We start from the raw sequence: 21,059 nt of genomic DNA on the forward strand, positions 1-21,059 counted from the left end.
AATTAGTTGGGTGTGGTGGCACATGCCTATAGTCCCAGCTACTTGGGAGGCTGAGGTGGGAGAATCTCTTGAGCCCGGGAGGTGGAGGCTGCAGTGAGCCGTGATCGCACCACTGCATTCAAGCCTGGGCGACAGAATGAGACCCTGTCTCAAAGAAAAAGAAAAGTGCAGGGACAGTTGGCTGGGGCTGAATCCAAACCTCCTCAGCTCAAACCCTGACCCTCCTTGCTATTAGCTTTGAGGCCTGCGAAGCAGAAATAGTCTCACCATTTTATAGATGAGGAAACAGACTCGGAGGGGTGGCATGACTTGCCTAGGGTCAGTCAGCGAGTAAATGTCAAGACAGGGATTCAGTGTGGAGGAGGGGGTGGTCCCGGGGAGGCCCCAGCAGGTGTCCTTACCCTGGAAGGGCTGGGCTTCCAGATTGCCATAGGTGAGGGAGGCAGTTAGGCCCAGGGCATAACCACTGACACAGGAGGTAACATCAGACGCGGTGAGGGGCAGGGCTGCCCCTGTGATCCAATTCAGCAAGCCGGGCATCCCGCTGGCTACTCAGCCTTCAGAACCTGCGAGACACAGGAAGGGCAGGAAGTGGGAAGAGGCTCCCCCAGGTCCCCTCAACCTAGTTTTCCCATTTCAGACACCCCCAAGCAATCAGAGCATCATTGTTTTCATTTTCCCCAAGAACTTCCCAGTTCCTGGGAAGGAAGTGACCGCAGGATAACTACCAATCTCCCCTGAGAAGAGGAGAAGTGGCCATTCTCTTCCTTTCATTTTACAGGTAGAGAAACTGAGGCTTGAAAGCATGTGACCTGCTGGGATTCACTCAAAGCATTGGCGCACAGTCAGGGCTAGAGCCCAGGGAGCCTCACGTTCAGCCTTGAATTCTCCCGAACAGACCATGCGGGGAGGGGAGTCGAGGGGCTCAGGCTCTGCCCCATCCTTTATGTGTCCGGTAATCCCTAAGCCTCAGATGTTGCCTCTGCAGAATGAGAGCGTTGGAATAGCTCGCCACGTCCCTCCTTCTCTGACTTCAGTGAGGCTGCCCACTGCAGTGAACGCTTGGTAGGTGAGGGCCAACCCCAATAGTCACCAAAGTAAGGGGAGCCACATTCTTCCAGGTGTAGAGGCCAAAACCTGGGAGTTATTCCTGCACCTCCTTCTCACCACCCCCCACCCCCACGCCCGCAACACACACACACAGCCAATCCATCGCCAAGACCCGTGTGTCTTCTCTGGAAAAGCCCTTGTATCCATCCACATCCTCCCTTCATGGCCACCAGCACCCTGTCCCAGGCCACCACCACCTCTGCCTGGACTGCAGCTCCTGATCTGCCTCTTGAATCTACTCTTGCCCAAGAATCCATCTTCCACCCACTGGCCAGAACAAACATTCTGGACACATAAACTGGACAGGTCTCTGCTACCCCACTACCCTCTTCTACCCACCAATGGGTTCCCTTGCTTCTTGGACAGAGAACCAAAGCTTAAGGTGGCCTGTGGCTCTGTGGGGTTGGGCCCCTGCTGGCCTCTCCAGCCCAGCATCACTACGGTCCCCAAACACACCCTGTGGGTCTCAGCAGTTTCCACTCCGGACATGTGTCCTGTTCCTTCCATCCCTGTGCTTGCTGCTCCGCCTGGAAGGCCCACCCCATGCCCATTTTTAAACCAGTAACCCCCTACTCATCCTTCATGGTCAACTTGGGTCCCCTCTGCAGGGAGGCCAGACCAGTGTGCCCAGCATCCTCTGTCATCCCCCTACGGAGCTGAGTTTTTCTCCCCAAGAGTATCTCTATCCATTTGTTGTGCTGCGTTCTGTTTCTGAGCGATGTCTGTTACTCTCCGTTTCCCATTTGAGCATAGGCGCTACACACGTGGGCACGGGCCACATCGACTTTGGCTTCACCTTGATTCGACTTTGGCTTCACAACCCCCTTTGTGTTGATTGCATGAATAAGAGAATGCATGGCTTTCATCCTTGCAGCATGAAGGCCTCCATAGCACTTCTCAGGACCACATCTCAATGATCTAGGGCCTCCCAAGACCCTCGCCCAAGTAATCACATGCCTTGAAGAAGTGGGGTGGGAATGGGAAGCAAAGTCAAATGAAGGGTTTGGGATAGAAGTCTGAGGTCAGATTCCCTCTGGTTTTCCTGTCTGCGGGGTAGGTGCCAGGCAAAGCTTCCCTGGGCTGGTAGCCTGCTGCCCTTTATTTGCAAGGCTGTTCAGTGAGTGCTGAGTACCCTGCTCTTTCTCAAAGAAGGGACTGTTTCCCCCTGGGTCCTCTCCCTGTCCCCAGCTGAGATCCTCAGGTGCTCCCCCACACCCCGGCACCCCGCCAGGCCAGCAGTGGCTTTTTAATTATGTTCTCCCTCTGGGCTCAGGCCCAGACAGCTCCGGGCTTATCTCCTGTTGGGCTGACTGACAGCAGCAGGCAGATAAAGAGCCAGGAGGGAGGTGCTGTCTCCCCAAGTGGCCTTCTCTCAGGAGATCTCTCTCCTGGTGGCCAGAGCAAAGCCTGGCAACTTCAAGGGGGTGGGGAGGCAAGACGTGAGGGTGCTGGACAAGATGGCGGCCTTCATTTCCTGACAGAGCCACATCCGCCCTCCCAATGTTCTCTCCCCCCCAGTCCCCCTGCATCCTGGTTCGCTCCTGTCTGGAATGCTGATTGGGGAACGCAGCCTTAGGGAGCCAGCACCCAGACATGCAGCGATCCCAGACCGCAGCTCCAGTCCACCTTGGGGTGAGATTCTGCCGGAGGCATCTTACCCAACCCAATCTGCCCACACTGTCCCTGGCCCAGGGAGCGGGGCTTAGATGAGGGACTTCTGATAACAGACGGCAGACTCCCTCAGCATTGACCCTTTAGGAATGTCATGCAGTTATAAAAAAGAACAAAACCATGTCCTTTGCAGCAACATGGATGCAGCTGGAGGCCATTAGCCTAAGCGAATAATGCAGGAACAGAAAACCAAAAACCCCATGTACTCACTTGTAAGTGGGAGCTTAACTTTGTATACTCATGGACATAAAGACGGCAATAATAGGCACTCAGGACTACTGGTCAGGGAGGGAAGGAGTGGGGAAAGGGTTGAAAAACTAACTGTTGGGTACTGTGCTAACTACCTGGGTGACAGGATCAGTGGTACCCCAAAACTCACCATCATGCAACATATCCATGTAACAAACCTGTATATGTACCCCCAAATCTAAAATAAAAGTTGAAATTATTTTTAAAAACCATACACACACACACACACAAATAAAAAACCAAAATCTATATTACGAAAAAAAAAAAGAATGTCAGAACCCCTTGGAAAGAATAAACTTTAAATCCTGTGGAGGCCTGGTTAATGCATATTTTTTATCAATTCATCCAGCATTGATAAGCACCTACTGTATTCCAGGCCCTGAATTAGCCACCGGCTATACAAAGATGAGACCCAGCCCAAATGGCAAGGAGTTTATAATCTAGCAGCAGAGGAAATGTGGGAGTGGGGAAAGGTCATAGCCATGACAGCTGGAATTTATTAAACATTGAAAATGTGCCAGGCACATATATTATCTCATTTAATCCTCATAAAACCTTCTAAGGTATTATTCTTCTGCAGATGAGGACAGTGAGACTTCAAGGGAGTGTTCTGGCTTTGGATGTGGGTTTGGGGTGCCTCAATGACACACAGGTAAATGGGTGTGCGTGTAGGACTTTCTCCTGGGAGGGGCCCAGGGCCATCCCCATGAGAGACGGGAACCATGAGGACCAGAGTAGATTATGCTGAGTGTCTTCCCTTCCAGCTCTGTCCCAACCTGGGCCTCAGGTGGGCGCGGGCCACAGGAAACACCCAGGGACAGGGACGAGGCCATGGCATCTCCGGGTCAGGGTGTGGGAAGCCAGGGCTCAGTCTTAGGAATGGTGTCTGGTGTGAGTGTCAAGTGTGTGAGGGTCAACACTATGTTTACCTTCCCCACCTCCTTCCTCAGTGTGCCACACAGCATGTCTTTGTCCAGTTCCTTGACTTTTGGGATGCTACATCTGGAAAAGAGCTGGTGAGGTGAGAGAAACCAGAAAGGGATTGAGTGGAGCTGGCAAAAGGGGCCAGGGGAGAAGAGGGAGGGAGGGCCTTAAAGAACAAGGGAGGGAGGACTGGGGAGGGCAAGAAAAAAGGATTTTTCAGAAGGAGTGCCCGGAGTTATAAATTGGATCCCCTCTCATATTCTCTAAGAGGCACATAGAAAGATTGGAATGATTTGAGGCTCTGGACTGTGTTTTCCTGATGAAATGTTGGGTCAAACCTGGATGCTAAGAGTTCTATATGGCTTAGAGAGGTTCTTGGTGTGCCTGTTAAATACCAACACTTTTCTGATGGCCTAGAGATGCTAAATCCCAAATGGTTGCTGTCCTTCTGGGCAGGACACTATTCATATTTATGCCTGGCACATAATAGGTGCTCAATAAATATTTCTAAAGTGAAATGAATGAATGAGTGCCAGCAGCCTCCCAAGGACACTGAAGGACACCAGGTGCTGGGGATGCAGTGGGAACAGGCAGGCGTGAGTAGAGATGCTAATGGAAGAGACAGCCAGTAAATAAAGACAGAAGTTCACGATCTGGCCTCTTCTTGTCATCCCCACTGCAGCAGCCACATTGTCCCCTTACAGTCTATTCCCAGTGGAGCAGTCAGAGTCGTCCTTTGAAGACAAGGATCCAGTTGTGTGACTCCGTGGCTCAAACTCCCTGATGGCCCCCACGTCCCTCAAGCCCCCATTGATCTGAGCCCCTGCTGGTTTCCCTTCTGACCACCCCTTAATTGATTCACTCCAGCCTCTAGACATGCACGTGCTCATGGCTCGCTCCCTCACCCCTTCACGTCTGCTCAGGTGGCACCTTCTCAGGAAGGGCCCTGAAAACCTGCTTTAAAATTGCACCCCTCTCCTCCTTTCCTTCAGATCCCTCATCCTTCTCTGTTTGGAGTTTTTTCCATAGCATGTCTCTCCAATGTGTTATGTAGAAAACATTGCATTTATTGTTTTTCATCTGCCTCCTTCCACAAGGGCAGGGATTGGGGCCTGTTTTTCTCATCGATGCATCTTTAGTACCTTGAACTATGCTTGCCCTCATAGAAAGGGGTGAAACATATTTGTTGAATGAATGCATGGATCCATATGTCATCACAATGCCAGGCTGGTCATTTCTGGGTTTTGCATGGGTTCTGCTGAGGGAGAGATATCCTCTGGCCATGAGGTCAGGGGCGGCTCCACAGAGAAGCTATGGAGGTTCAATCTGTTGGGCTCCCATTCCAGTTTTTATGTACCATGGCCCAAACCCACTCTCCCTGCCTACCATAAGTGCCACCCGTCTTGTAACAGGCCATCAAACCATGGGGGAAGTTCTGTAATTCTGTGCCCCTGAGTCAGCTCCTGGCCACTGCCCACCTCTCCAAACCTCCCCCTGTGTCCTCTACAGCTGCCCCTGCATGGCCAGCAAACTCCCCCAGATCTTGTGCCTCTCCTGAAACTCTCTGTGTCCTTGGTCCCAGTTGCTGCTCCAAGACTGTCACTCTTCTGTCCTGTCAAAACCCTTCTCCTTGGGGGGCTGATGCATTTTGGCTATCCCATCCTTGTGGCTTGCCTTCTCTAAGGTCTCAATCATACTCCTTTAGTCAACACTTGGCGCTTGGCTCATGACTTCCTCTGTTTCCCAAGCCCTGCCATCATCTCAGGTGACTCGAGCATGCTTGGGAACAGTGCATCAACAACCTGGGCATTTACCCCTTGACCCCGCATGTCAGCAACCTTTGCTTCCTTCCCAGCTCAGCCTGCATTTCCACTCCCATGCCTTGAACTTCACATACCATCTGTGATGGGTCCATCTTCAAGACCACTCGCTCATTCCTAAAATTGCAACCTCCCAACACTTTCCAGCTTCCTTTCTTTGTTTTTTTTCCTTAGCACTTATCACCATCTGACATAATATATATCTTGCTTATTTATCTTGTTTAATGTGTCTCCCAACGCTTCAAGGTGTAATCCCTGTGAGGGCCAGGATTTTGTTTTAGTTTATTCACTGCTGTATCCACTGCCCACAGAGTAGTGCCAGGCACATAGTAGATGCTCAATAAGTATTTGCTGAATGGATGAAATACCACTCTGAGTGCTTTACATATATGATTTTCAGCATCTCTCGGAGGTAGGTACTCTTAGTATCCCTATTTGATAAATGAAAATACCAAGGCTCGAAGAGGTGAGGCAACTTGCCCATGGCCACACAGCCAGTAAACAATGAGGCTAAGAGTAAAGCACAGCAGAAGGACCATGTGCTTAAACATGAGGGTACACTATCTCCTGTGCTGAGCTTCCCTCAAGCCTTGTCACCTCTGCCTGAGCGAGTCTTGCAATCCTCTCTTCTCTCTTCCCGTTGCTGCTGCTTCACTGATCTCCCCTAGACTGTATCATCTCCTACCTGTTCCTTCAACCTCCAGGCTGTTTCCCTTCTGGTCCCCTCTGTCACCACACACACACACATGCACGCACGCGCACACACACACACGCACGCGCACACACACACACACGCACGCGCGCACACACACACACGCACGCGCACACACACACCCCTCCATTTTTCCTTAGCGTAATGGCTTCCCATTGATTTTGTCCAAAAGAGTAAGTCAAACATCTAGTGTGGCATTCAAGGCTCTCCCCATTGGGTCCTTGTCTCTCTCCAGTGCCACCGCCCTCCACGTTCTACATGCTTGCCTTCCTCCAAACACACTGACCCTCTCATCATGACCTGAACACGTCAGGTTCTTTGCCACCCTTTGCCTCCTCTGCCTTCAAAGTCTTGTTCCTCTTTCAAGGCTTAGATCCACCTCCTCCAGGAAGCCTTCTCCTTCTCTGACACTCCAGTCCATCAGACACGCTCTCCTCGGGGCTTCCATAGCCTTTGGGCCCTTGTCTATCACACCCCACATCCTGCGGCACTGTAACCACTCATCTGCAATGGTTTTATCTTCCCATGGGGCTGTGAGTTTTGAAAGACCAATGGCTGCACCTCCTCCTTTGCCTTGTTCCAGCTCCCTGGACTGGGCTTGGTTTGGAGGAGGGACTCTGAATAGGGGCATCTACCAGGTTCTAGTGCTTTACAGGCATTGCTAATACATCTACTCCCAATTTCCAGGTTCAGACGGAGGTCCAAAAGCCATCACACAGCCAGAAAGTAGCCAAGCTGAATGGAAACCAGCCCGGACTCCAAAGCCTGCTATTTCCCCTGCTCAGGCTGCTTCCCAGTTCATGCTGAGCACAGGAGGGAAGAGATTGCTGGGGCCCTGCTGGCTTCAGCCATCACAAGGGAGGTGGAGGTGGCAGGGGGCTGTGTCAGGGCTCCTGGGGTCAAGGAGAAGGCCCTCATGCCCCTCTTGCTGGGGGATATTTGCTTTTCAGAAAGAGATTGGGAAGGCAGAAACTTGCCCATGGGGTAGTGGTTAGGGGTGCCTAGGTCCCAGTCTCTGTGGAACTGCCTGAGGTTAGTGTCCCTGGGATGGCCACTTCCATAGTAATTGGCCCAGTCACTCTGCTGGGCTCTGCCACTCACATTTTGCGTGTTCTTGAGCAAGTTACTTAACCTCCTTGTGCCTTAGCTTCCTCCAGGTCTGAGCTGGGGAGGTCCCATGGGCCTCTGCCTAGCATCTGCCTTAGTAACCCCTGACCCTGACTCTGATCTTATTGCTGAAGTCTACCCTTTCCCTTGCATCTCCAGCACATTGTTGTCCCAGAAACATGTTCCTCCCACCTGCAAAGCCATTCTGGAAGCAACTCACCCTCACCCTGGCCTGATCCCTCCCAGATGCTTCTCCATAGAGTTGGGGTCCCCTAGCTGTGTGGGCTCAGCCAGGCCTGGGCTAGATGAAGACTGTGAGCCCACAAGCAATTCTGGGCTTGCCACCTGCCCTCTTACCTGGGGCTAGGGGCCTTTGCTTCTTTTCTCATCTCCAGCCCCCTCTAGGAAGTCCTGCTTTCATGGACCCTTTAGAAGCCTGTGCTCTAAGGGCCACCCAATCACCGATAGCACCAACACTCTTATCAAAGTGGGGCCAAGTCGGTAGGTTCTCTGGATCTGGTCTGATTGTCCTAACCTTCCAGAATTCTGGCCTTCTCGTATTCTGGTCTCTTTCCTCTAAACCTCCCCGCATAGGCCTATATCCAGCCAACATGGGTAACAAATCCCTGATGATGAGGCCCACCCTCACCCCATTTACCCCAAGCTCCAGCCAGTCAAGACCTCTTGCTATGCCTCCAAACAAGGCTGACTTCTGCTACCGCTATCTCTTCTGGCACTGTGGGCTTTGCCAGGAATGCTGTCTCCACCTCTCCCTCCTTAGCCATCCTTCAAGGCCAGCTTCAATGCCACCACCTCCATGGAGCCTTCTCGGGGTCCTGCATTGCCTAAGATTGCCCCCTGCCACCAGCACAGTCAGCACCACTCACGTTATCTGTCTCATCATCCATGTGCCGTGTGTCCATTTAACAGAACTATATGGAGGACCTGCTCTGTGCCAGACACTGCTAGGCTGGGCTACCGCAATGACCAAGAAGTACAGGGCCCCTGCCCTCAGGCCTTGTGTCCTGTCCCCCACCCACCCCAACCAGGAGCAGTTAGCCCCCAGAACTTGAGGCAGGAGACTCTGTCTCTCCTCAGTGTCTGGCCCATAGTTGGTGCTCAACAATGAATGGATGGCATGTGCTCTATTGGTTGAATGAATGAGTCAGTGGCCAAATAAATAGAATGAAATGTGTCATGGGGTGGATATAGGACTTGGCTACGGGTTCGTCTGAAGAATCTAACAATGGGAGAAATTTATTTCAGCCCAGAGCCCATGAGATTCTATCCTGGAGATAGCTGTAGTCTCCTTTGGTGGGGGCAGGGGGTTGGGGGAGTAGTCAAGGCACAGAATGCTCAGGCTTCTCGGTGCTTTATGTCCTCACACTGCCTGAGAGACCTGGAGTCCAGCCAGTTGAGATGTCCTGGACAGTCAGTCTGGACAGGAGGCTGGGGCCAAGCCACCCACGGTGTCTGGGGCTTCCAGCTAGGAGACTGTGTTTGGGCCTGCTAAAGAAGGGAGAAATAGGCACATCCACATTTGAAAAGATAAATGAGGGCCATCTATCTGGGCTAAGCGTGTGAAAAGATGCTTGTCGGATTAGATCAACGAGGAAGTGGTTTACATATACAGAAACTGCGCCATGCCTGTCCACTGGGGGCCCAGTAAGATTCCTGCGTTGGAGCCTCTGCTCACTGAGGGTCACTCAGAAATGCACCCACACATCGCTGGGAAAATTGGGCTGTATTACACAAATTCAGTGTACACCCACCTTTCCGGGGGCATGTTTGCAAGTTGAGCTCACCCAGCAGAGTTGCCAGCATCCCTGTGGCTCCGCTGAAAAGCACTAAGTAAATTCTCTATGTGGCTTCGAGCCTTGTCCCTGTCTCCCGCACACCGCTTCCCGTGTGCTGAGGGGCTCACCGGCTGGTGGCGCACAGGGAGAGCTGTTTCTGAATCCAGCCACTGCCCCTCTAGAGCTACTCCATTGCAGTGGGGCTTCTAGGGAGTTGAAGAGTAAATCCTTGTGCTGTGCCTGCCTGCAAAACCTTGAAGTGGTAAAATGACAGGCTTGGAAGTGAATTCCTGCCCCTGGAACCTGTCTTTCCTCTTCCTTCTCCAGTGCTCTCTCACTGGATGCTTCTTTGAAATTCAGTTTCACCCTCTGTATAGTGGGCGGGTAAAAATGTCTTCTCTTTCTTAGGGTTATTGAGAGGCTTGCAAGGGAGACACTGCCCTATAAAATGCTTGCCCCAGTTTCTGGTCCGCAGTAAATGTTGGCTATTGCTTTCATTCCCTTTTCTCTTTGGGTTATCCTCCCGGCTTCACTCTCCTACCCACTATGACTGCATCTGGGCATCTGAGTTTTGGCATTACCCCATGGGGGCTCTGGCCACCTACAGTCCTCAGACCTGCCACCCAGCCATCCTAGGGCCCCCTGCCTAGATGTTGGCTAAAGAATACATTCATTGCCTTCCCTTCTCTCTGAGGTCCCAGAGCAGTTTGGGCCAACCTGCTTCCCCGTACACAATGCGCCCCCTCCACAGAGAGGCTTTGTGGGGTGGCAGAGGGCACTGCACTGGGAGTCAAAGTGCCCCCTGGCCTGAGGACAAGTCCTGCCACCAACTGCATGTGAACCCCAGACTGGGACCCTGCCATCACACATATGGTCTAGCTATACCTCTTGGGCCTGGATGGAGCACAGCTGGTGGGGCGTAAAGATTGGTGGGGTCTTAAGACCCTGGGGTAGGGGTCAAAGCTGTACTTCTTCCTTGTTATGGTTCTTAGCACATGGAACGGTGCCTAAAACAGTTTTCAAAAAATATCAGCTAACACATATTGAGCCATGAGTAGATGCCAGGTGGCATTCTAAGTGCTTTTCATGAATTAGTTCTAGTAACCCTCGGGACAATCCTATCAAGAAGGCAAGGCTATTATCCCCATTTTGCAGAAGAGGAAACTGAAGCCCAGCGTGGTTACATTTCTTGGTCAAGGTAATACACTTGTAAGTGGTGGAGCTGGTGGTGGGATTTGGACTCCACCTTCAGAGATTCATCACCCTCTATACTTATTTGCTGAATGAATACATGAATGACCTGGAGAAGGTCCTTCCCACGGGGTCCCTCTGGGCTCTGGGTCCTGGCATCTTTATCTAACAACAAGAGGAGGTGCACCTGGAGAATTCATGCCACCCATCTCTTCAGATTGACAGTCCAGGGTCTCAGCTGCTCTGAGAGACAACCCACATCAGGACTGAAGATGTATACTCATTCCTCATGCACCCGGCCCAGTTGAAGGGATCTGTGTGTCTGACTACTTAGTCTCTTCTCAGAGGTGACACTGTTTCCTGAGTGCCAGAGGGATTTTCACACTGAATCCCCAGAAAGACCCTATGAAGCAGCTCATCCTCACTTTGCAGCAGAGGAAACCAAGACCTAGAAAGGTGAAGAAAACCTCAGGGTTACACAGTGAGTGGGTGTAGAGCCAGGATTTGAATCCAAGCATCTGGCCCCAGATCCTGGGTTGTTAATGGCGCCCCCCTGCTGCCTGCTCCTTTCCAGTGAGGTCCAGGTGCCCAGGCTGAGTTAGTGCACCTGCCAGCCAGCTGCTCTTACGCAGGGCCTGTGACCCCTCCACACCAACTGCGGCAAACCCCCAGGGCTCCACCTCTCACTGGCTTCTGCCCTTTTGCTGTGTTTTCTAGGAGTGGGGAGGTGGGGGTAGGAGTGGGGAAAGGAGACAGCATCTTCCCCATGTTTTGAGTGGAGACAGTAGATCAGTACCCTGGCTTTCTCTCCTACCAAGTCAGCACACTACAGAAGACTCCCACTTCGAAGTCATTTCAACAAGATGCCACTGGAGGCCGAGCACGGTGGCTCACGCCTGTAATCCCAGCACTCTGGGAGGCTGAGGTGCATGGATTGCTTAAGTTCAGGAGTTTGAGACCAGCCTGGCCAGCATGGTGAAACCCTGCCTTTACTAAAACTACAAAAATTAGCCAGGCAGGGCATCAGGCACCTGTAGTCCCAGCTACTTGGGAGGCTAAGGTACGAGAATCGCTTGAACCTGGGAAGTGGAGCTTGCGGTGAGCTAAGATCGCACTACTGCACTCCAGGCTGGGCAACAGAGTGAGACTCTGTCTCAAAAAACAAAAACAAAAACAAAACAAAAAACCAAAACTGGAACACAAGGGACACACAAAGAGGCCTCAGAATGGACCTCATGGGGCATCTTACTGCAGGAAAACCTCAGGCAAGCTTGGTATTGCTCCTCTTCTTGGGCTCCAGCTGGTGCAGAACCAGCTGAAGGTTAAGAGGGAAGGGAGAGACAGTTGGAGAGGCTGTATTTAGGATACCGAGTTTCCCATTGCCAACCAGGTTTAAGCAGGCAGGGTTTTAGGGTTTAGAGGTTTCCAACACTTTGCACAAACTCCTCCATTGGGTCGTAGGCACTGTGCTAAGAAAGTTATGTGGATGATCACATGGATCCCTCATAACCCTGTAAGTGCAATCTTTCTTTCTTTTTACGGGTGATCTAAGTGAACATAAGAGAGGTTAGTAAAACTGCTCAAGGTCATAAAGCTAGGAAGGGATGACTCTGGGAACTGAACTCCGGCCACTTCCATTCCAGTGCCTCTGCATTTACCACTGTGCCATAGCAAAATCCATGGTAACGGTATCCCACATCCACAGAAGCAAGAGAAAAGCCCTCTCTTTGAGAGTCCCAGGTACAACATGGGGTTGTCAGCAACACAGACTAAACCAACCAGGGACAAGGAAGCAGAGAATGGAGGCCAGCTGCAGAGTCCCCCTCGTCAGCCAGCCTGGGCATCAGGAGCTCCTCAGGCTCTAGGAATTAGGCTCAAAGCCAGGCTTTGACTTGTAGCACTGGGTGACACAGGCAAGCTACTTCACCTCCCTGACCTCAGTTTTCTGATCTATAAAAGGGCACAGAAGTAGAGCTCGCCTCACTGCCTCATGATGATGAGAAATAGGACTGTGCGTAAAGCGCCAGGCACAGTGCCTGGCTGACTGTGAAGGTGAGCTGGTGGCTTTGCCCTGTGTAGGGGAAGGTGGGATGTGGGGATAAAGCTAATCAAGGCCAGACTTCCTGATAGGCTTGTAAGGAATCTCTTAGAAATGGGGTATCTTAGAAAAGTCTTCAAGAATTCAAAGGAAAGGATTAAAAATGATGGAATTGTAAGCAGTGAAGAGACTGTAGCCCCTGACCAGCTTACCCTTTCAAATTCACCACTGAGACTGGGCAGGGTGGCTCATGCCTGTAATCCTACCATTTGGGAAGCTGAAGTGGAAGGATTGCTTGAGGCCAGGAGTTTGAGACCAGCCTGGGCAACATAGAGGGACCATTTCTACACACATACACAAAAATTAGCTAGGTGTGGTGGCACACCTGTAATCCCAGCTTCTTGGGAGGCTGAGGTAGGAGAATTGCCTGAGCCCAGGACTTCCAGGCTGCAGTGAGATATGATCATACCACTGTGCTCCAGCTTGGGAGACAGAGCAAGACTCTGTCCCACTACCAAAAAAAAGAAAAAAAAAATCCACCACCGAGTCATGAAAGTAATCATAATGAGCCTCCATGCCTCATAGAAAGCAATTTATAATTAAAGCACTTTCACATCCATGAATTAATTAGGGCTCAATGAATAGGAGCAAAATATGGATTATTATCCCATTTTAAGGATCAGGAGACTGAGGCTCGGAGGGGAAACAACACAAGAGGTTTGGAGCTCCCAGGGCAGAGCTTCCTCTGTGAATAGGGGACCTGCTGCTTTGCTGTGCTGAGGCTTGAGAGTGGCAGAGGCCAATCCTGCTGGCCACCAGGCATTCAGATCTGCTGGTCAGCCCTGAGTGCTAGTTGTCAGAGAAGGAGGGCTAAGATCCTTGAAGGGACTCAACCCAAGATGACCTGTCCTTTCTCCCCTATTTCCCATAAGTATTCTGATCAAGGCTATGATGCCCCGCTCTTAAATAAGGCTGCATGTGATCTTCATGCCATTGTACAGATCTTCTGCCTTCTCCTCCTCTGGGTGCGTGGTAAGCTGCAGCTCCCAGCTTCCTTGAAGGCCTAGATGTGCCTCTGGCTTCAGCCAATGAAATGTGTGGAAGCGACGTGTGTCACTTCCGGGTGGAAGCTTTCAAAGCCAATGTGTGCTTGCCCATGTCATGTTCTCTGCCACAGCGATCATGGAGGAATGTGCCCCCAAGGAGCCTCCGTTAGAGGCATGGCCTACTTTGGACATGTGGCAAGAGCAGGAATTAAAACGTTGCTGCTTTTTTACTGCAGCGTACCTAATCTAATTGGCTAGTACAGCCATGAATGTTTGGGTCTTTGAGCAAAGGTTATGGTCCCAGGAATAGAATCCATGGAATCCAAAGGGAGTAAGAGGTGGAGGAAGGTGAGATTCTAGTGGGTCCACTAGAATATAAGCTCTAGGAAGACAGAGATCTTTGTATATTTTGTCAACAATTGCATTCCCAGTGCCTTAGAAGAGAGCCTGACAATCAGCAGGTGCTCATTAAATGTTGAATAAACTAATGAATGACCTGAGGCGAGGCAGGCAATGCAGAAGCAAGAGGCCTGAAAGGCAAAAGTGAATGTTTCTGGAAAGAACTCCATAGTCATTCATTCATAAACTCTACAAGCATTAAACACTCATCATGAGAGATCCCCATGTTAACCCAATAATTTGACCAGAAAAAGCCCACTGTAAGTGAATCCACTTAGAACAGGGACCAACGTGTCATAGGAAAGGGTGAATGAAGAAAAGATTTCAGTTGGGATTTCATTTTGAGAAATGAGACTAAAAATATGAAAATAGAATCTTATGTTGGACCAAAATAAGATTATAGTTACAACCATGTGCCAAAACATTCAGTCCTCAAAGGACAAATCAAATATTGATTGGTTTAGCAGGGCATGGTTTTCCTGAACAAAATTATATGCTAGCATGATATGACATTTTTAAAAAGGTCATATTTCACTGTCACAGCATAATGATTAAAGTTTCTTATCATGAACTCATTGTTGTCCATATTCTCTTCTGTCATTCTCTGGCCTAAATGCCAGGTTCTCATTTATCTATGGCCTTGTGTAGGACTAGGAGTCCTCCAATGTCCTCTTTTATTGGCCTCACTAACTCCCACAACTTTCACATGATGTCAGTTTCACCGTGCAATCCTTTGGCTTTGTATAATCAGCTGCTTACCCCACCTGACGGAGAAACTGATGGACATGGGTATTGGGTGAAGGGCAGGGATCAACGCTGGTTCTGAGCAAGAACAGACATTTATTCAGGGACTATTTTTGTAAGTGGACAGTCTATTCATGTTCTCTATTAGGGTGACATTTTAAAAAACCCACAACCTTGGCCAGGCATGGTGGCTCACACCTGTAATCCCAGCACTTTGGGAGGCTGAGGTGGGCGGATCACCTGAGGTCAGGAGTTCGAGACCAGCCTGGCTAACATGGGAAAATTCTGTTTCTACTAAAAATACAAAAAATCAGCCAGGCTTGGTGGTGCACACGTGTAATCCCAGCTACTCAGGAGGCTGAGGCAGGAGAATCACTTGAACCTAGGAGGCGGAGGTTGCAGTGAGCTGAGATCGCACCATTGCACTCCAGTCTGGGCAACAAGAACAAAACTCCATCAAACAAACAAACCAACCTACAACCTCACATCTATGGGGTCACAGATAATGATTAAGCAGACTCCTCCATGGGGCCTGAATAAGGAAGGGGGGACACTACGGCGAACCAGGTAGACCCATCTCCTGCCCTCCAGCCACTCCCTCAATGGCCACATTCTAGGCTGGGTTGGGACCATCACTCCAGCTGCCTGCCCTGGCCCTGGGTCCTGTCTCTGTCTCCACAGTGGCACCCATGGAAGGAACCTCTTGGCAGAGAGTCCTGCGCCCAGCAGTTTGATCCTCAGTGTGGTCATGGGAATAGGGAGAAGAGCTTTGTGCTGAGACACCCGGGGACCCTTGCCTTAGGAAGATTCACAAGGCACGATCTAGCAAAGGGTTTTCAGACTGGGGACTAGGATCCTTCCAGACCCCAGTGAGGATTCAAGAGGTGAGATTTCAATTTCTCCGGCTTGTTAATTTGTCTTCCTGAGATCTTGATCTGACCACAGTGCTTCCCTGCTCTGGGACTGTTCATAGTCTTAACTAAGCCTGACTTGCTCAAGTCAAATTCAGCTCTGCCCCACAATCCCCCTTTGCAGCCTGATTCCATATTTCTCTTCCACTCTGACTCTGTGTTCCAGACTAGAATATGTGCTCTTCCCCAGACCTCTGTGAGCCTCAACTTTGCACCCTTGTTTACGTTCCTCCCTCAACCCAGAGCCCTGTGATCCCATCTCTGTGTTTTGAAACCTACTCATCCTGCTGGGTCCCTTCAAATCCACCTCCTCCCTGAAGCCTTTCCCCACCCCTTTATCTAGGAGTGATTGCTCCCTCCTCTGGGCCCCTAGGATCCAGCTTTGCTCAGCTAAATCCTGCTGTAACAATCTCCATGCATGGAGCGGTCTTAAGTTCTCTTCTAGAGGGTGGCACTGCTGTTTGCTATGGCTAGCTCTTTGAGCTCTCCAAGGCTCAGTTTTATCACCTGTAAAGTAGAGATTAGTAAAACCTCATGGGAGGCCAGGCATGGTGGCTCACGCCTGTAATCCCAGCATTTTGGGAGGCTGAGGCGGGCGGATCACCTGAGGCTGGGAGTTTGAGACCAGCCAGACCAACATGGAGAAACCCCGTCTCTACTAAAAATACAAAATTAGCCTGGCGTGGTGGCGCATGCCTGTAATCCCAGCTACTTGGGAGGCTGAGGCAGGTGAATTGATTGAACCTGGGAGGCGGAGGTTGCAATGAGCCGAGATTATGCCATTGCACTCCAGCCTGGGCAACAAGAGTGAAACTCCGTCTCAAAAATAAATAAACAAATAAATAAAACCCCATGGGTAAGGCACCAGGTAAGGGAATGACACAAGGCAAGAAAGAAACTAGATACTACTCTTTGTCCCTTTTTCCCCAACCCCCGTGTCTAACTGTTCCTTCTCTGCTAGTTTTGCAGGCTCATCCTTGGGGCCAGGACTATAGAGAGGCAAGTGACCAGACGCCGAAGACAAAAATTCCTCCAGGTTCAAACTTGCCCTACCCTGCTTTGATGCATAAGCAGTTGACTCAGTAAAGATGTGTCTCTGACCCAGCCCTTGCCTCTGTACTTCAAATCCAGGAGCTCTTCTCCTGAGTGTTATTTTGCATAAGCTTGGGTAATTGATGACCACTGGTCTCCCCACTTGAGACTGCAAGCCTCTTGAGGACAGAGACCCAACATCCCGCCCAGAGCCCGGCATGAAGTGGGTGCCCAGTGATCCAATGGTTTTCATTCCTTTCCCTATTTCCACCCTTTCTTGTCTGTTCATTCAAACTGACACTGATCGACGAAGACCTCCTGCCCCTCCCAGCCCTGCCTGCACTCACACTCCAGTCATGTGGGAAACACTTCCCTGCTCCTCTCTGTCCACCCACGTAGCCACATCCATCCATTGCTTCCTCCAAATCCCCACTCTAGTGTCACCTCCTTCAGGAAGCCTGCCTAGCCCCACACAGAACACCGCTGATCCCAATCCCCTCTCCCTAAGGAATCCAGGAACCCAGAGGGTTTCATAGGATGAAAAGACTTGTGCACCCCTGGTGACCTGGAGTCATACTCAGTCCAGTGACCCCACTGGGCTGTTCCCAGTTCCCCCAGGGATGTCTGTCAGCTTCCTGTTTAGGTGACCCTCTTCTTGGCCTTGCTCAAGCCCCTTCCCAGGCTGACTGGAGTAAGGACGCCTGTGAGACCACGAGAAACCTGTGTCTGTATAGCCTGGTCATTGGTCACTGGAGGTTGTGTTGTAGAGGGAACCATCGAGGTACTGAGAGAAACCCAGGTAGGTATTTAGCAGAGAGGACAACCGGTATCCGAAAAGGAGCCCAGGCCAGTGGCCTGGAGGAGTGCTGCCCCTGAGCCCCTGGGTGCCTCTTCCACTGCCCTCCTTTCCTCAGAGCTGTCCCTTGTCCCCATGGAGCTGGCCTCTCACAGAGCCATAACCAGCATTCGCATCATTGGTAACAAGAGGCCAGCCAGTCAGTGAAGGTGCTGGCTCAGAGCAGAGCCTGGAGCAAAGCCGCAATGAGTGAGACAGAGGAAGCACAAAAGTGCTTCTTCCCTCTGGGCCCAGGGGCTGCCAGGTGAGTAGGGGCCACAGGGATGGCTGAGTGGGTGTCCTAGCTCCTTGGAACAGAACACTGGTGTCATCACCCTGGGTGGGGCTGCCTGTCTTCTACCTCCTCCTCCCAGCTGGGACAACTTTACTAACAGCCTAATCGCCAGTGTCTAGAGCACCTTCTGAGAGCTGTGTCTGGCCCAGATCTGGGGCTGGTCTTCACCCCATTTTCTGTGAGGTCACAGATCCTGAGTTTCCTAATCCCTGAAGCTGAGGAGGCTGCTCAGAGCCTGAGCCATTTCCAGGTCAGGAGCCTTGGCACATTTCAAGCCAGCAAGGCAGCGGGGTCTGCAGGCCACCCACCCGGGCACAGTGACCACCAGCCCTGCACCATCACCTGGATGGGGCTGGATTGGAGACAACTGAAGCACTATCCCTGCAGACAGATGCCAGCCAAGGCTGGGTGATGAGGGCCCCACAGCCACATATCAGACTTTGGGGACCCTGCCCAGCAACCTTTGGGTCAAGTTCAATTCACAATTCTCTGCATGTGCACACGTGTGCACACACACACACGTATGCCACTGCACTCTTAAATCCCTGCACAGCAGCAAACACAGGCTGTCCCCCACATGCACCCACAAACACATAAACACATTTATATACACACACAGACCCGCTTACCAACTCATGTAGTTCCCTGATACACGTCCCTACCCTCCAGGTAATCCCCTTACACACACACATGCCCTAATATACCTTTCCAGAGCATATGCCTGCATGCATCACACGCACACACATGCACATGTGCTCAGCCCCACCGGCCAACCCAGCTGACCACAGAGCCTCGTGGCCTCACCACCTCTTCCCAGGAGCAGGAGGACCAGAGCTCATCCAGACCCCTTTGAGCCTCATCCAGTCCCCATGAGCTGGCTGGGTTTAGACAGGTGAGCCCAGGGAAGGGGCTGCGCCTCAGCAGAGAAGACTTACTTCCTAAGTCTAAAAAAAAAAAGAAGGAAGGAGGTGAGGAAGGACAGGAGGGGGGGAGGAAAGAAAGAGGAAAGAAAGAGAGAGAAAGAAAGAGAGGGAAAGAAAAGAGAAAGAGAGAGAGAGGGAAAGAAAAAGAAAAAGAAAAAAAGAAAAAAGAAAGAGAGAAAAAGCAAAAGAAGGAACGGGGTTAGTGGGAGAGGCAGGATGGTGTGACGCCTGTTGCTCTTCACAAGGGAGGAGGGAAAGGTTCTGGCCCCCGCCCCACAGGCCTCCTTCTGCTGCTGTGGTGCTGGCGGCGGGAGCATGGGGTGGAACTGTTGGGGCTGCCGCAGACGTTATGGTGGAACTTCCAGCGGAGGCTTGATGCGTTAGCAGGCGCCACACTGCACCCGCTGCTGAGTTCCTCTCCACTAGCCGCCTCCCTCTGCCCGAGGACCTTTTCTCCTTCCCCTCTTACCTTGCAGGAGACACGGGGCCCAGGAAAGGGTGTGCGCTTGGCCGGTGGCTCTGGGGATGGTCACAAGCTGCGGGGCATCCGAAGGGCAGCAGGCATGAGCCCGGCTGCCGGGGTGGGCACCCTGCAGAGCTCCTGACTGTCCCAGAGCTCTGGAGGACAGATGAGGGATGATGGGGGACTGACCAGGAAGTGGTGGAAACAGGTGGCAGGGACGGAAGGTTGAGAGAGGGAGGAAGGAGGCAGAGACAGAGAAGAGAGAGACAGAGACACAGAGAGAAGGAGACGCAGAGACTCACACACAGAAAAAAGAGAAACAGACACAGAAAGCAAACGAGAAAGAGAAGAGGGAGCAGAAGGTGTGGGGAGGGAGAGAAATAGAGGAGACAGACAGAGAGAGAGAGAGAGAGAGAAAGAGAGAGAGAGAGCTGGACCTGAGTAGCAACATGTGGCCGTGCTCCCTCACTTCTTATGCTGAAGCATCCTGGGCTCCTCCCCATGGTGCCTGCACACAGTGTACACACCCTGACACACATGCCCATAGACACACAAACTCACCACACACACACACATACACACACACTCATGCATGCCCTTGCCCACCCAGAGCAGCCCCCTTGTCCAGCCTCTCCTCCTGACACAAGTGGGGCCAGCCCTTACCTTACCCCAGAAGCAACACGTGTCTGGGTACACACTCTGTCTCTCCACTGCCACAGTGACTGCCTTCTGCACCCAGCACTGCTGGAGGTGCGGTCCGGGGCTGGGCTCCAGTGCCCAAGTCCTGCGCCCGCTGCCCTGGCAGCTGGCTTGATCAATGCCCACATTGCGATAGCTGTTTAGGTGGCCTGCAGGAAGCCGAGCCATTTGTTTTGTCAGAGCGTAACCATGACAATCACCCCATACGCACACACCGCTGGTGCTGTTTCCCCACCCCTCGCCCTTCCCTCCCCCCTTCTCCGGAGCACAGGAGAAAGCTGGAGGCCACTTAGCAGCCTCAGCTAATCCCTGCTGGGGCTGAAGGAAAGGGCCTGGCCTGTGATAATAGTCCTGCGGGCAGCTCCTCCCTGGGGAGTGGGGCTGCCTCCAGGGTATTTCAACACTGTGCAGAGTCTGCCTGGGCCAGGGGTACCTACTGCCTGTGCAGGAGCTGGCCCCTCTATATCTCCCTGCCCCCCAGCAAGTTTATTTTTTAGCCAAGTGTTACAAGCTGCCAATCCATTCTCCCCCATGAGGCCACGGTGTAGTGAACAGACAGTATTGGTGACCGTGGTCATGGGCAGGTCCTCTGCCGGGGCCTTTGGCCATGCCTATTCACCCTTAGAGTCCCAAGCCATCCCTTGCTGCTCCTGGCCATGCCAAAGCCACACGGGAAATTGCTAGGATTCTAGGTGCAGCCCCTGGGGGCATCAGACTGGAGGTCTGGCCTTTGGAGATACAAAGTTGCGTAGCCCAGAGAGCCAGGGGCTTGCTATAATCAAGGAAGTCAGTGGCCAGCTGTTGTGTGGGACAAAATCTGGTTGGGAACCTGTGTGCCAGGTTCCTGGAAATCGGTGTCTTACTCATCATCACTTTCCCCAAGCACTGGCTCCAAGGCCCGGCTCAAGGTGAGCAAGTGTAAGTATCGAACTGAACTCTAAGGACTGCAAAATCTAAATTCAGAGCCTAGAGTTAAAGAGTTCAAAGTTGAAAGATGCTTCAGAGGTACAGGATGAAGCAAATGATCACACATCTCATTTAAGCCTTATAAAAATCCTCAAGAAGAGGGCCTTTCTTCCAGGTTTACAGAGAAA

At 51.6% G+C, this 21,059-nt stretch overlaps 1 protein-coding gene across 5 annotated transcripts in view; it reads right to left on the minus strand.

Annotated features, from left to right (window-relative positions):
• The window catches only part of VWA5B1 (von Willebrand factor A domain containing 5B1), a 70,754-nt gene extending 50,096 nt beyond the window's left edge, over positions 1–20,658 (minus strand). For 2 of the 5 annotated variants that reach the window (XM_055097291.2, XM_055097274.2), the window contains exons 1-2: positions 7,951–8,136; positions 402–566 (exon numbers count right to left, since the gene is read on the minus strand). In XM_055097291.2, coding sequence (XP_054953266.1) covers positions 402–540 — 139 coding nt within the window. In that variant the 5' untranslated portion in view covers positions 541–566; positions 7,951–8,136. Of the gene's footprint in view, positions 1–401; positions 567–7,950; positions 8,137–19,272 lie in introns of those variants that run through there. The other 3 variants (XM_055097283.2, XM_003814406.4, XM_063594347.1) reach the window with 2 other exon arrangements.
• Positions 20,659–21,059: the final 401 nt, after the last annotated feature.

The sequence above is a fragment of the Pan paniscus genome, chromosome 1, assembly GCF_029289425.2.
Source record: "Pan paniscus chromosome 1, NHGRI_mPanPan1-v2.0_pri, whole genome shotgun sequence".
Lineage (NCBI taxonomy): Eukaryota > Metazoa > Chordata > Mammalia > Primates > Hominidae > Pan > Pan paniscus.